The sequence below is a fragment of the Panthera pardus genome, unplaced genomic scaffold, assembly GCF_024362965.1.
Source record: "Panthera pardus isolate Hobbes unplaced genomic scaffold, ASM2436296v1 HiC_scaffold_4, whole genome shotgun sequence".
NCBI classification, from domain to species: domain Eukaryota; kingdom Metazoa; phylum Chordata; class Mammalia; order Carnivora; family Felidae; genus Panthera; species Panthera pardus.
Window position 1 is genome coordinate 20,144,309 of NW_026526969.1, and position 14,628 is coordinate 20,158,936.

Genomic DNA, 14,628 nt, shown 5'->3' on the forward strand with positions numbered 1-14,628 from the left:
TGGGACAGCAGGGTGGAGGCCAGAGCAGGCCGCAAGCAGGCCAAACCAGGGCTAGGCTGGAGGAAGGAACGGACTCAGAATCCCCTTCTACCCCAACCTCTGCATCATGCAGGCAGCAGGAAGCAAAGAAGTCCCGAACCCAGCCTAACAGACGCCAGCAGCTTGAACCCAAATGCTCTCTCAGCGCTGGCCACCCCCACCACCCCACTCTTGGAGGAGGGGTGAGACTGTCCCTAATTCACTGCCTGACCTTGTACACATCTCTGGTTCCTCCAGCTTTCACTCTCTTACCTCAACAATACTCGAGGCTGCTTTCCCCTGTCCTTGAGCAGGACTGTGACCAGGCCAAGTCCCCAAGACAAAGAGGAGGACCCCAACGGTCAAAATGCCCAGAGGCCTTGGGTCAGGGGGTGGACACTTACAAGGTGTCTGGTGATGGGGCCACGGCAGTTCCGGCTGCGTCCTAGCATCAGGAGAGGTACTTGGTCCCTTGCTAGGGAACAAGAAGAGGCTGCCTCGGTCCAGAGGACCACAGGGGCAACATGGGGACAAGAGACGGAAGCACAGCTCTGTAAGGCCCCCTCCATCCCCGGGGAGCAGGAAGCTGGATTAGACAGAAGGTCAGCCTGCCATCCAGCCAGCAGCAGGATGGAAATGAGGGTCCAGTAATAGGGTGGGAAGTTCAGGAGCAAAGCTGCTGCCTTTGGGCAAGGTGGCATTTACTTCGTGGCACAATTCCAGTGGGAAATCAACCAGTAGGAAGGACTGTCATCATGGGGGCAGGGAGAAGCCACCCTTACGGCTGGAACCTCCTAGCGGGTACAGGAGACAGCTGCCTTTGCGGTAATCTACAGCTGGTAGAGTGATAAAATTCACCCCCCCCCCCCCAGGAGAAGAGCCCACAGCCCAATTGGTGAGCAGGAGTGGGGAGAAAGGGGACCCTGCACATGGTGGACAACCCCTCCCTGGAAGCCAGGACTGGGCCACACTGCAGAGTCCAGGAAGGAAGGAACATGCACAGACAGGATCTTCGCACAAAATGCCTGCCTGCCTCCTTTCCCCCACAGCAAGATCCCCAGGCAGGCCTTATGGAACGTTCCAGATGTCCAGTTCCCTTGTTGGGAGGAAAGATGAAGGATGTCCCTAAAAGGCTAAGAGTCCCCGGGCCTGCTGTGTGGAAGCAAGGCGGCAGCTGGGGCTGGGCGGAGCAGGGCAGGGGCTGTGAAGGGGAGAGGGCAGCAGTGGCTTGGGGCTCAGGATCCAATTACACGGCTGTTTCCATACTTAGCCACCTGACAGCCGCTTGGAATCCTCACCGCTCCAGCCACAGCAGCGCTGCAAGGCCCAAATTAACTCAAGGGCAGACAAGGGCAGGGCCCAGCGGCGTTCACAAGGCTGAATCCCCCCACCTAGGTCCCTAACCCCCTGAGGGAACAGCTTCTGCTCCTGCCTGCTACCTGCCCTCCTGGCTGGGTCGAGGACCTCGACACACAGAATCTCAAAGACCCGAGTGGCTGGGGCTCTGGCCCTGTGGTCCCCGGTGCAGATGAAGACGGCCACTCATGAAAAGACAAAGCAGGAGACCCAGATGCCTGGGGGTCCCCAGATCACCCCCAAAGCACCACCAAGCGAGACCTAGCCGCAGAAGTCTCGGGAAGAGAGAGGTGACAAATGATCTGGTGTCCCCTCCATGCCTAGAAATAACCCCCACGCTGTAACCTGAGCCACCGCCTCTGCCACACAAAGTGCTGAGATATCAAAGGGAGACCGTGCACACATGCCCCAGCCCCCTTCCAGTGGAGCCCCCAGCCCAGGCCAGGGATACCCTGCAGGGGGTCCTGCTCCTCTCCCAAACTCTGGCTCCGATCCCCAACTCCATCTCCAACCTGTTCCCAACCGACCTCCTTTCTACCCTGCTGTTCCCCAGACAACCCCCAACTCTGTGCACTGTGCCCAGTGTTCAGTCATGCAAACCCAGCCCCTGCCCAATCCCCACGGGGGGGGAGGGTCAAACCAACTCAGACCTCCAGGGGCCCCTCCAGCTCCAAGACCGGGTTCTTTTCGCCCATCTAGAAGGGTCCTCTAGTCTTGACTTTTGGGGTCCTCTTCCCCAACATCTACTGGCCAGACCCGTCCTCTGGCTCCCAGCCCTTGGCTCAGGCCTCATGCCTGCCTGCACCTCTCGGTTCACTGCTCCCACTTTCTCTGGCCTCCCATGGAGCCCCCGACGTCTCTCAGGTTCTCTGTACCATTTCCTCCTGGGCCCCAGGGAGAAAGGAATGGAGACGATGCCAGGAGTCCATGTTTGCCATCAACCCCAGGAACCACTGAGGCCTCACCATCTACCGCTTGAGCCTCTCTCCCCTCCCCCCTTCAGTAAACATAAGACCTCAGGGCACGTGGGGGTCGTGATCTGGCCCGGCTGACAGGGGTAAGGGTCATACCTGTTTGTCCTGGGAGCAGGAGCGATGCCACAAAGCAGCAGAGCAGGACCAGCGCCCTCATGGTGACTGCCAAGAGAGCCCAGCTGCTCCTCGCCTCTATTTATAGGGCTGGTGGCAGCGCCGGGTGGGGGAGAAAGGGTCACACAGTCACTAGGGCAACTGGGTGGACGTGATGGGGAAGCCGCGCAGACCCTGACAGGCCATGCAGAGGCTGGCTCCACCACTGCTGTGCCTGCTGTCAGGCCCCGGAAGGCAGAGCCCGGACCGGATTCTCTCCCCCCAGCGGCCCTGGGGTCACGTGACATGGGTCACAGGGCAGGGGTGGTAGAGAAAAAGTGGGGCATCCCTTGGGTTAGGTCTAGGGCTTAGGAACCCGAGCCTTTTCAGCATCTGTGCTAACTTGATCTAAAGTCTGGGCCAAGTCACTGACCTTGACCTGCCTCAGTTTCCTGAATGAAGGAGCCACAGGGCAAAGCGAGAGAGATTCTATTTGACAGCCACTGACAGACATTTCAGCCGTTCCCACACCCCCCCCCCCCCCGCCCCCACAGGTCGGTCAGGAGGGTGAAGCCACAATAGCTGCTTAAGGAAACCTGTGACGTCTGACCTTTGAGGTAGATGGCTAGGAGCTTAACCTTCTCAGGCTTCCGGAAAACATAGAATGCTGATGCCTCGGAAGGACAAAGGGGAAGCTAGGAGTCATGTCCCGTGCTATGATGTAAGACAGTGAGCAGAGATCCATTTCCAGTAACATGGGGGTTCCAGAACCTTCTGTCGTGTCTGCAATGTGATGTTTGATGCAGTTTTCCTAATGGCACATGACAGCCCCTAAGAACCAGTTCTCTGAAGCTGAGGGAATGCAGACACTGGCTTGTCAGGCTGGAGGGAGGGTGTCACTGTGAGCATGGCAGTCGGTCACGGAGGAGAGGAACTGACGTCAACTGGCCATTCTTCTATGGGCTTCACATTTAACACAGCTTCGCTGGGGTCTAATCCACCTGCAGCACAGAACGCTATTCAAATCTGATTCATTTTGACATCTGTGTATCACCACAATCAAAATAGTGACCAGATTCCTCACTGCCCAGTTTTCCTCATGCCTCCCCCCTCCAGCCCCCTCCCCAGCAGCTCCTGAGCTGCTCTCTTCACTATACATTAGTTTGTATTTGTGGATGTAAATGGAACCACATCGTATGTGCTTTTTATCCGGCTTCTTTCACTCAGCATGCTTACTTTGAGATGTGCTCACGTTGCAGTTGTGTATCGATAGTTCATTCCTTTGTATTCCGGACAGTACTTCACTGTATGGACTGGCCACAATCTGCTATCCACTCTCCTCGTGACAGACACCGGGTTGTCTCCAAGTTTGTGCTACTACCGATCGAGCTGCCGGGAACATCTGTATACAATTCCACTTACCAACGTTCACTTTCGTTTCTCTCCAGTAAATACCCAGAAGGGGAGTGGCTGGATCACACGGTGGGGGGTCCATTTAACTTTTTCCTAAGGTGACTGTGCCATTTTACATTTCTGCCACCAGTTCCTCCACATCCTTGCTGATCCTGGGTAGGGTCAGTCTTTCACATTTTAGTCATTCTGGTAGGCGTGAAGTGATATCTTATTGTGGTTTCAATTTGCATTTTCCTAATGACTGATATTTTAAAAAAAAATTTTTAATGTTTATTTTTTGAGAGCGAGAGGGAGAGGCAGGGGTGAGTTGGGGAGGGACTGAAAGAGGGGGAGACACAGAATTTGAAGCAGGCTCCAGGCTCTGAGCTGTCAGCACAGTGCCCGATGCGGGGCTCAAACTCACGAGCCGGGAGATCATAACCTAAACCGAAGTGGGATGCTTAACCGACTGAGCCACCCAGGCGCCCATGACTGATGATATTAAGCACATTTCCATGTGTGTTTTTGTGATCCACTTCTTTCGTGTTTTTGGTGCAGTGCCTGTTCAAAACTTTCAACTATTTTTGACGGGTTGTTTTCTTCTATTGAGCTTTGATGGGTTTTTTTTTTATATACATACGCTGAATACAAGCCCTTCATCAGATACGTAATCTGTAAGAATTGTCTCCATTGGCATCTTGTCTTTTCATGCACTGAGGTATCTTTCAAAAAGCAGAAATTCCTAATTTTCATCAAATTCAAAGAACTCTTTGCCTAACCCAAGGTCCCCAAGATGTTTTCCTGTTTTCTCCTAGAAATGTAACAATTTTGGGTTTTACATTTAGACCTGTGATCCACTTTGTGTAATCTTCAATAGGTTGCCAGGTAAAAACTGAAGTTAGGATTTTCACATGTGGACATCCAGCGGTCCCAGCAGCACTGGAAGAGACCACCCTTCCCCCACTCAACTGCCTTCGCACCTCATGTTGAAAATCAGTTGACGGTATGTTTAAAGCCATTTCTGAACTATATTCTGTCCTGCCGATCTACGTGTCTGTCCTTCCACTGTGGTTCCTAATCAGTCATGAAATGCGGTAGTGTGACTCCCTCAACTTAGATCTTTTAAAAGTTGCTTTAGCTATTGTAGTTCCTTTACACGTCTGTGTGAATTTTGCAATCAGCCTGCAAATTGCTATTTAGAGGCCTTCTTGGATTTTAATAGGGATTGCACTGAATCTTTAGGCGAATCTAAAGAAAACTGACAAGGTACCAACTGCAATGGTCAATTTTATGCATTAACTAGGCTAGGTTATGGTGCCTAGTTGGAAAGTATCAGTCTGAATGTTGCTGTGCAGGTATTTTTTAAATGTACTTAATATTAAAATCTGTAGTCTCTGAGTCAGGCAGATCACCCTCCATAATGTGATGGGCCTCATCCAATCAGTGGAAGGCCTTAAGAGAAAAGACTCAGCTCCCCACCCTGGAACAGTAAGGAATGCTGCCTCTGACTGCTTTCTGATCCAAGACTGCAACATTCACTCTTGCGAGAATTTCCAGCCACCAGGTATCCCTGTGGATTTCCGACCTTCCAGTCCCCTCTACCTCTCTCTATACACATACATCCTACTGGCTCTGTTTCTTGGGAGAACCCTGACTAACACACCAGCACTGAGCCTTCCATCAACCGTGAAGGGAAGGGGCAGTACTGGGACCTGAGAGAGAAAAGGAAGTCAAAGTCAATGATGCCCCTGCTCTGGGCCAGGCACTTCACCTGTCACGAGAAGTGGGCGTGCCACCACCATGCCACAATCAGAAGGCTGAGGCTCAGACTGCTGCAGTAACTTGTTCAACATCACCTCCTAAGAGCGGAGTGGTCTGAATGTGAACCCAGACGTGCCTGACTCACAAAGCCACAACTTCTCCCATCGATCCAAGTGAATGCCGTCAGGGGAAGAGAGGAATTGGTGTGTTGGTGAAAGGCGGTGGAGGGTTGTGGGGGAGAACAGGGAGACACAGGCTGAAGGGCCAGACTCCAGACCAGGCTGGAAGGGAAAATGTGAGCCGCGCACTGTATAAAGGGCTCACTGCATGTGATTTAAGGACACCCCATTTGGACTCCAACAGATCCTTGCAGAGACATGTTCACAGCAGCACAATAAACAACCCAAGCGTCCATCAGCAGATGAACACATGAACCAAATGTGGTCTATCCCTACAGTGGGATATTTTTCAGCCATAAAAAATGAAATTCTAGGGGTGCCTGGGTGGCTCAGTCGGTTAAGCGGCACGACTTCAGCTCAGGTCACGATCTCGCGGTCCGTGAGTTCGAGCCCCGCGTCGGGCTCTGGGCTGATGGCTCGGAGCCTGGAGCCTGCTTCCGATTCTGTGTCTCCCTCTCTCTCTGCCCCTCCCCCATTCATGCTCTGTCTCTGTCTGTCTCAAAAATAAAGGTTAAAAAAAATTTACAAAAAAAATGAAATTCTAATACATGCGACAACACGGATGAGCGTCCGAAATGCTAATGCTAAATGAAATAAGCCAGTCACAAAAGGGCAATGTATTTGTTTGCTGAGGCCATCATAACAAAACGCTGCAGACCGGGCAGCTTAAACAGCAGAAATTTATTTCTCGTAGTTCTGGAGGCTGGAAGTCCAAGATCAAGGTGCCGGCAGGTGTGATTTCTTCTGAGGCCTCTCTCCTTGGCTCTGTGGAGCCACTGCGTCTCCTCACTGTGTCCTCCTCCTATGGTCATCTCTTGGTCTGTGTCATCTGTGTCCTAATCTCCTCTTCTTGTATGGACACCAATCACCTTGGATCAGGGCGCACCCGTGTGACCTCATTTTACCATAATCACCTCTGTAAAGACCCTGTGTCCAAGTACAGTCACATTCTGAGATACTAGGAGTTAGGAATTCAACATGAATTTTGGGGGGACACAAGTCAGTTCATAAGAGATAGATATTGCATGAATGCACTTATATGAGGCATCTAGAAAAGTCAAAAAGACTAAAGAAAAAAAAAGTCAAAGTAGATGGTGGGTGCCAGGGGTGGAGGGAAGGGAGCACGGGGGGGGGGGGGGGGGGGGGGGTTAGTGTTTAATGGATACAGAGTTTCTATTTGGAATAATGAAAACATTCTGGAGAAGAACAGTGGTGATGGTTGCATCACACTGTGAATGTGCTTCATACCACTGAATTAAAAATCAAAAAGGATTAAAATGGTAAATTTTAACCACAATTTTTAAACATCAAAGTAAAAGCCACCCTGTTTGGAAAGTGAGAGATTAAAAAGGAGGGTAGACTCAATTGAAGAGCAACTCCCAGGTCATAATTCTTTTTTTTTTTTTTTTTAACTTTTTTAATGTTTGTTTATTTTTGAGAGACAGACAGAGACAGAGCGCAAGTGGAGGAGGGGCAGAGAGGGGGAGACACAGAGTCTCAGAATCCGAAGCTGGATCCAGACTTTGAGCTATCAACACAGAGCTCAATGCAGAGCTCGAACCACGAAACACAAACCGCGAGATCATGACCTGAGCCAAAGTCGGACCGTGGACCCTTAAACCACTAAGCCACCGAGGTGCCCCTACCAGGTCATAATTCTTTTTTTTTATTATTTTATTTTTTATTTTTAAAAATTTATATCCAAATTAGTTAGCATATAGTGCAACAGTGATTTCAGGAGAAGATTCCTTGATGCCCCTTACCCATTTAGCCCATCCCCCCTCCCACAGCCCCTCCAGTAACCCTCTGTTTGTTCTCCATATTTATGAGTCTCTTCTGTTTTGTCCCCCTCCCGGTTTTGATATTATTTTTGTTTCCCTTCCCTTATGTTCATCTGTTTTGTCTCTTAAAGTCCTCATAGGAGTGAAGTCATATGATTTTTGTCTTTCTCTAATTTCACTTAGCATAATACCCTCCAGTTCCGTCCACGTAGTTGGAAATGGCAAGATACCACTCTTTTTGATTGCCGAGTAATACTCCATTGTATAAATATACCATATCTTTTTTATCCATTCATCCATCGATGGACATTTGGGCTCTTTCCATACTTTGGCTATTGTTGATAGTGCTGCTATAAACATGGGGGTGCATGTGTCCCTTCGAAACAGCACACCCGTATCTCATGGATAAATGCCTAGTAGTGCAATTGCTAGGTCATAGGGTAGTTCTATTTTTAGGTTTTTGAGGAACCTCCACACTGTTTTCCAAAGTAGCTGCACCAGCTTGCGTTCCCATACCAGGTCATAATTCTTAACGAGACCTCACTTTGCCCTGTAAGAGCTCCACACCGGCTTCACCCCACATCACCCACCCTCCGGGGCTGCCGCTGTCTGCCCAGAGCAAGGCCTGGCCCTCTCCCCAGCTCGTTCTTTGGATAGAAGCTGCCAGAGCCTCTGCCTAAGGGTCCTCAGCCTCACATAGTCCCTGCAGTTTGGTCCCTCTTTGGCAACTGATTTTTTTCCTAGGTCGATCCGTACCTCAACAGTTCCTTGAGGGACTGAGAAAACGGGGTCGGACCCTACCAGGCAGGCCTCTGCATCTGGATCTGCTCCATACTCAGTGCTAACACAGCGCAGAAAGCAACCTTCACCATATTTTCCCATTTATCCTTAGAAGGACCCAAATTCCCATCCATTACAGGAATCCCCTCCACAAAAAACTCTATCCAGCCTCCGACTGAACACCTCCAGGTACAGGGAACTCACTACCAGAGAGTGCTAGCTCCGCTCTTTTGAATACGATGTGAGGCCCAGAACCAGCCAGAGTGCTCCAGGTCACCTCCACACCTGCCACCCCACCTTCCTGCTGAAGGCCAGGGACAGGCACCACGAGGATTCCCTGGAGAATGGAGAATGCCTCTCCCCTGATCTCAAACCAGCAGCCCCCCATTGACCTTCAGTGCCTGCCCAGCCCTACCAATACATTCTTCTCTCAATAGGAGAACAGGAGATTTTCATCAATTCTCTCTTGGGATTTTCGGAACATCCTCTTTATCTGCCACAGGGTGAGATGCAATGAGAGAGCTGATCTCGGAGACGTGTGCAGCACCTGCAGCCTTCTTCCAGTCACTTTCCTGCCTCCTCCTTAATCTGATCCTGAGGCTATCCGCTAAAACAGGCGGCCCCGCGGGGGACCCTGTGACTTAGGCCCCCTAATTCAGGAAGCTCTGCAGCTGTCACTCCCCGCTCCTTTACAGCACCCAGGGTGTGGCAGGGGGAGAGTGGGTTTGGGGAGCACATTCCTTTCTACAGCTGCTGCATTTAGGAGCCGCAGCCCCCGGTCCTACCCCCTCCTCCTGGTCAGCACGCGCTCCTGTCCATCAACACAAGAAACTTGGAATATGGCAGGGCCAGAGAAGAGAGGGGACCAAGGCAGGGGTGATACTAACTCTACTCCCAGCCAAGGACTTGTAGGGCAAGGGGAGAGAGAGCAAAACTCAAGAGAGAATGAAAACGACAGACACGACAAGGTCAGCAGCATCCAAGAAAGCACACAGGCAGCGGGGTAAGAAGGGACATTGGGAAGGGCTCGGGTGGGACAAGGTGGAGCCAGAGCCAACAAAATCTGGGGCAAAGGATGACACGGCAGCCAGCTTCAGAGGCAGCTGGAGGGTTTGCTGGTGCTTTACGTGCTTGTCTGAAGCCAGTATGAGGCCAGTTCATCAACAGCCAAGGAGGCTGAGGTCACAGGAAGGCTCCCACTTCTGCTAGACAACCCTTCCAACACCACCCAGAGCCAGGGCAACTGCTCCTCTGCCAAAGATGCCCCCGAGTCATGGCGTTAAGTGACTGATTCATTACACCCCACCTGAGACAGAAAAGCATAAACGTGGCTCCCAGGTATTCATAAAGTATAACAGGAAAGCAAGGACTGAAAACTACACAGAGGCCAGCACGCAAAATGGAGCGATTCGTAAGGCTGATACAAAAGCAAACGGCACTTGATATGTAAGGACCTCGCATGTGTGTAACTTGATCAGTTGCCAATTCACGGTGTCCTTAAAATAAGAACAAACCAATGGCTCAGGAGAAATGAAATTATTTCTGCTACTGAGCCTCCACAGGAATTTCTTCCGAGGGTTTTCTTAAGAAGGATGCCGTAAAATGCACTGATCCTTGAGTACATCAGAGCAGACAAGCGTTTCCATGAGGTTTTTCCCAACAGAAACGCTTAAAATAGGCCAGGGGAGGCCACCAGGAACCAAGAATGCCTAGTCCCTTCCCAAAGAAGCCACCACCACAGAGGGTCAATGGTACGTGCTCAGGATGTATTTTCTCCTCCACTGCCACTTTCCCAGCTCCCACTCAGAGAGGAGAAGGGGAAATTGGCACACTCTATTTTGGAGGACAGTATATTCTAAAACATATTCATGACAGCTGTAGGCTGGAAACAACCTGTAAGTCTGCTGCTTGGCAAATGGCTAAATCAACTGTGGTATATTCACACCAGGGAATACAGTTGGCCATAAAAATTAATAAACTGCTGATACACACAAAAACATAAACGAACCTTAGAGACACTGTGTTGAGCAGAAAAAGCCAGACAAGAAGAGCATTAAGTACTATATGATTTTCATGAAGATCTAAAATAGGCAAAACTAGGGGCACCTGGGTGCCTCAGTCGGTTAAGCATCCGACTCTTGATTAAGGCTCAGGTCATGATCTCCTGGATGAGATGGAGCCCTGTGTTGGGCTTTCAGCACAGAGCCTGCTTGGGATCCTCTCTCCCCAGGGCTCTCTGCCCCTCCCCCGTTCTCCCTCGCAAAATAAATAAATAAACATGAAAAAAAATTAGGGGCACCTGGGTGGCTCAGAGCATCCGACCTCGGCTCATGTCGTGATCTCGCAGTCTTGTGGGTTCGAGCCCCGCATCGGGCTCTGTGCTGACAGCTCAGAGCCTGGAGCCTGCTTCGGATTCTGTGTCTCCCTCTCTCTCTGCCCCTCCCTCATTCATGCTCTGTCTCTCTCTCTCTCTCTCTCAAAAATAAACAGTAAAAAAACTTTTTTAATAAATAAATTAAATTAAATAGGCAAAACTAGTCCATAGTGATAGAAATTACAACAGTGGAGGTTTCATTCTACACCTACCAGAATGGCTGAATATGTGTCATTATGTTTTTTAGGTTTGTTTATTTTGAGAACCAGTGCACAGGCTTGCATACAGGGGAGGCAGAGCAAGAGGGAGAGAGAGAATCCCAAGACAGCGCCAAGCTGTCAGCACAGAGCCCAACCTAGGGACTGAACTCGTGAACCATGAGATCATGACCTGAGTCTAAATCAAGAGTCGGATGCTTAACCAACTGAGCCACCCAGATGCCCCATATGTCTTAATGTTCTGACAATATCGATTGCTGGTAAGGATGCAGAGCAACTCATACATGGCTGGTGCAAAATGATGCGTAACTACATACACACGTACATAAACGAAAGCACGTAAAACCGGTAAAATCCGAGTTAAGCCTAGGGCACTGCACCAATCACAATTACCTGGTTTTGGTGTTGTACTTAAGGAATCCAAGATGGGAAGGGTACACAGTACCACCTCCTGTACCTCTAATTATTTCCACAATTGTTTTGAAAGTTTAGAAAAAATAAACCACTTGAGAGCTTGGGTGGGGTGCTGGGTACATGGATATATATTGAGTTTGTGAAAATTCACGGAGCTAAACACATAAGCTACACTTCTGAGTATGTGTCATGCAATATTTCATTAAAGAGGTTCTGTTGGGGCGCCTGGGTGGCTCAGTGGGTTAAGCAACCCACTTCGGCTCAGGTATGATCTCACCGTTTGTGGGTTCGAGCCCTGCATCAGGGCTGTCTACTGACAGCTCAGAGCCTGGGACCTACTTCGGATTCTGTTTTATTCCCTCACTCTACCCCTCTCCTGCTTGTGCTCTTCTCAAAAATAAATAAATAAATAAACTTAAAAAAAAAAAAAGAGTTCTGTTGAACATGGCCTTGATCATGTCCTTCCTAGATGCCCAACCCCTCACAAGAAATAAAATCCAAGCTTCTTAGCAGGACTTGGAAGTCCTACACCAAACCATTGCCACGTATTCGCTTATCCCTCCTCCCAGGCCAGTATGCACAAAGCCTGCAGGACACCATGCCCTTGCAGACCACCAGGCCTGGCCCGCAGGTGGGTGGCCACCTGGACCGGAGCCACACAGCACGTGGCTGCTGACCCTGGACCCTGTTTCTAAACCACACGTGGCTGCTTACTCTGGACCGGAGCCACCCTACATGTAGTTGCTGACCCTGGACCCTGTCGCTGCCCCACGCGTGACTGCTGACCCTTGACCCTGTCGTTTCCCTACGCGTGGCTGCTGGCCCTGGACCCTGTAGCTGCCCCACGCGTGGCTGCTAGCCTTGGGCCCGTGGCCATCCCTACGTAGATGGGGTCAGGGCACGATGCATACAAGGTTTCCAAACATGGCAGGAAGAAAAGAATGAGGTATTTTGTGCGTAGCTTCTTACATTCATCACCTGAAATCACAATGTTGGGGATACTGTGGCTTAAAATAAACGTCACCTGTTCTTTTCACTGCGGCCTCTTCCGCAGGGCGCGTCCTCGGCTCAGGCGGGCGCAGGATTAAGTGGGCGAGCGCCTCCGAGCGGGGAACACGCGGAAGCCGCACGTTTGCTGCGTTTGCGTACGAGGCGTGCGTGAGAGCGCGCGGGGGCGGGATCAGAGGCGGGACCAGAGGAACAGGCAGGCCGGAGCCCGCGCAAGGCCGACTGAAGCGCCAAAGAGCATGCGCGCCGGGGTGGGGGCGGGGGACTAGTCCGGGAAGGGGCGGGGCCGCGTCCGCGCCCCTGACTTCCGCCGCCTGCTGGGGAGCTCGCCTGGAGTCTAGGGGCGCGCCACAGCGGGTCAGACGAGGGGACTTTCCGGCCCCGCCCCCAAGTTCCTCCTCTGGCCTATAGGAGTTGAGCAGACCCGCGGGTACCGGAAAGAGGCGGAGCCTCCGCCCTCGCTGGGCCTCGCGTTCTGGGCCCACGGCGCCCTCTATTGATCCTCTTAGGAGCAGGAACTGAACCCGTCCAGCGCGCTTTGCACCTGGCAGAGAAAAGGGTAGCTCGACTGGCCTTGGAAAAGGGCCGTCCCCACCCAGATCCTAGCTAAGCCCCTCCCTTCAGACAAGCATTTTAATGTAACTTTGTGAATTAAACTAGATAGACCCCCAAAAAGAAAATTACAGTTAGAATGCTAACTGAAGGAAGCTGGATTCAAAAGGCTAAACATTGTATGATCCCAATCATATGACATTTTAGAAAAGGCAAAACCATAGGAACAGATCAATGTGGTTGCTGGGGTCTGGACTACACAAAGGGACAATGGGGAACAGTGAGGAGGAAACTAATACCTTGATTGGGGTGATGGTTCCACAACTGTATGTATTTATCAAAACTCACACAACCAAAAACTAAAAAGTGAATTTCACCAAATGGAAATTACACCTTCATTTTTTAAGACACTTGAAACAGAGGGGCGCCTGGGTGGATCGGTTGGTTAAGCATCTGACTTGGCCCAGGTCATGATCTCACACTTTGTGGGTTGGAGCCCCTAGGCTCTGTGCTGACAGCTCAGAGCCTGGAGCCTGCTTCGGATTCCGAGTCTCCCTCTCTCTCTCTGCCCTTTCCCCTCCTGCTCACGCTCTGTCTCTCTCAAAAATAAATGTTAAAAAAAATTTTTTTTTAACACTAAAAACAGAAAACAGATGATTGGTGTTTGCCAAGGGCTGGGAGGAGGGAGGAATGGGGAGAGACCCATTAGGGGGGATAAGGAGTTCATTACGGAGTGACAGAAATGTTTTGGAAGTGAACAGAGGTGGCGGTTGTACAACAATGTGAATATACTAAATGCCTCTGAATTGTTCACTTTAAAATACTTAATTTTAAGTTATGTGAATTTCAACAACAAAAAATTACAATTTATAAAAAAAAAAAAATTCAGCCTCCTGCCTACCTTCTATTCAATGTCTAGAAGCATTCACTGTGGGGACGAGATGTGAACTGGCTATTCTGCTCTGGCCTCAGTGCCCACATACCTGTCACAATATGCGCATGAGGAAAAGCAAGCCAAGGGGGACACTTTGTAAAGCTGGCTCTGGCCACAGAGGATTAAGAGAGTTACAGGTCCAGGGCGCCTAGGCGGCTCAGCAGGTTAAGTGTCCAACTCTTAGCTTCGGCTCAAGTCATGGTTTGTGAGGTCAAGCGCCGTGTCAGGCTCTGCAAAGATGGTGAAAAGCCTGCTTGGGATTCTCTCTCTCTCTCCCCCTCTTTCTGTCCTTTCCCTGCTCTTGATCTCTCTCTCACAAGATTAAAAAAAAAAAAAAAAAAAGAGTTAAAAGTCTACCTCCCTATCCAATAAGACGAAATGCCCCTGTGCCAGTAATTTCCAACTTCAGATGAAGAACCTGATGCCCAAAGATCAACTAGCTCGCCCAAGGAGGAACTGACTTCCTTTCTATAGGTGGGGAGACTGAGGTTCAGGGAGGTTACGCAAGATGAGGAAGTGGCAAAGCCCAGGGACTACCAGGACCCCTGAACATCCTGTGTCCTTTCTCTAAGAGCTAGGAAGCTGTGGCTTGGTGGTTCCTTCTCTCCTTGCCCCCCACCAAGGAGCCAGGAGCCACCCCTCCCACTCCCAACACCATCTCCCATCTTTGGACAATCCCAGGAATCATTCCAGGGAGTCTGGGGGCCCTGATATCTCATTACAACACCACACTCCAGCTGGGGAAAGTCACTGCTCAGCCACATCCAGGCCCCTCTTGTGGGCCCCCAAAGCAC

General features: G+C 50.6%; 1 protein-coding gene across 7 annotated transcripts in view; it reads right to left on the minus strand.

Annotated features, from left to right (window-relative positions):
- The window catches only part of SRL (sarcalumenin), a 46,528-nt gene extending 34,054 nt beyond the window's left edge, over nt 1-12,474 (minus strand). For 2 of the 7 annotated variants that reach the window (XM_053893791.1, XM_053893790.1), the window contains exon 1: nt 2,445-2,710. In XM_053893791.1, coding sequence (XP_053749766.1) covers nt 2,445-2,505 — 61 coding nt within the window. In that variant the 5' untranslated portion in view covers nt 2,506-2,710. Of the gene's footprint in view, nt 1-2,444; nt 2,711-3,051; nt 3,443-3,677; nt 3,874-12,364 lie in introns of those variants that run through there. The other 5 variants (XM_019468426.2, XM_019468425.2, XM_019468427.2 and 2 more) reach the window with 4 other exon arrangements.
- Nucleotides 12,475-14,628: the final 2,154 nt, after the last annotated feature.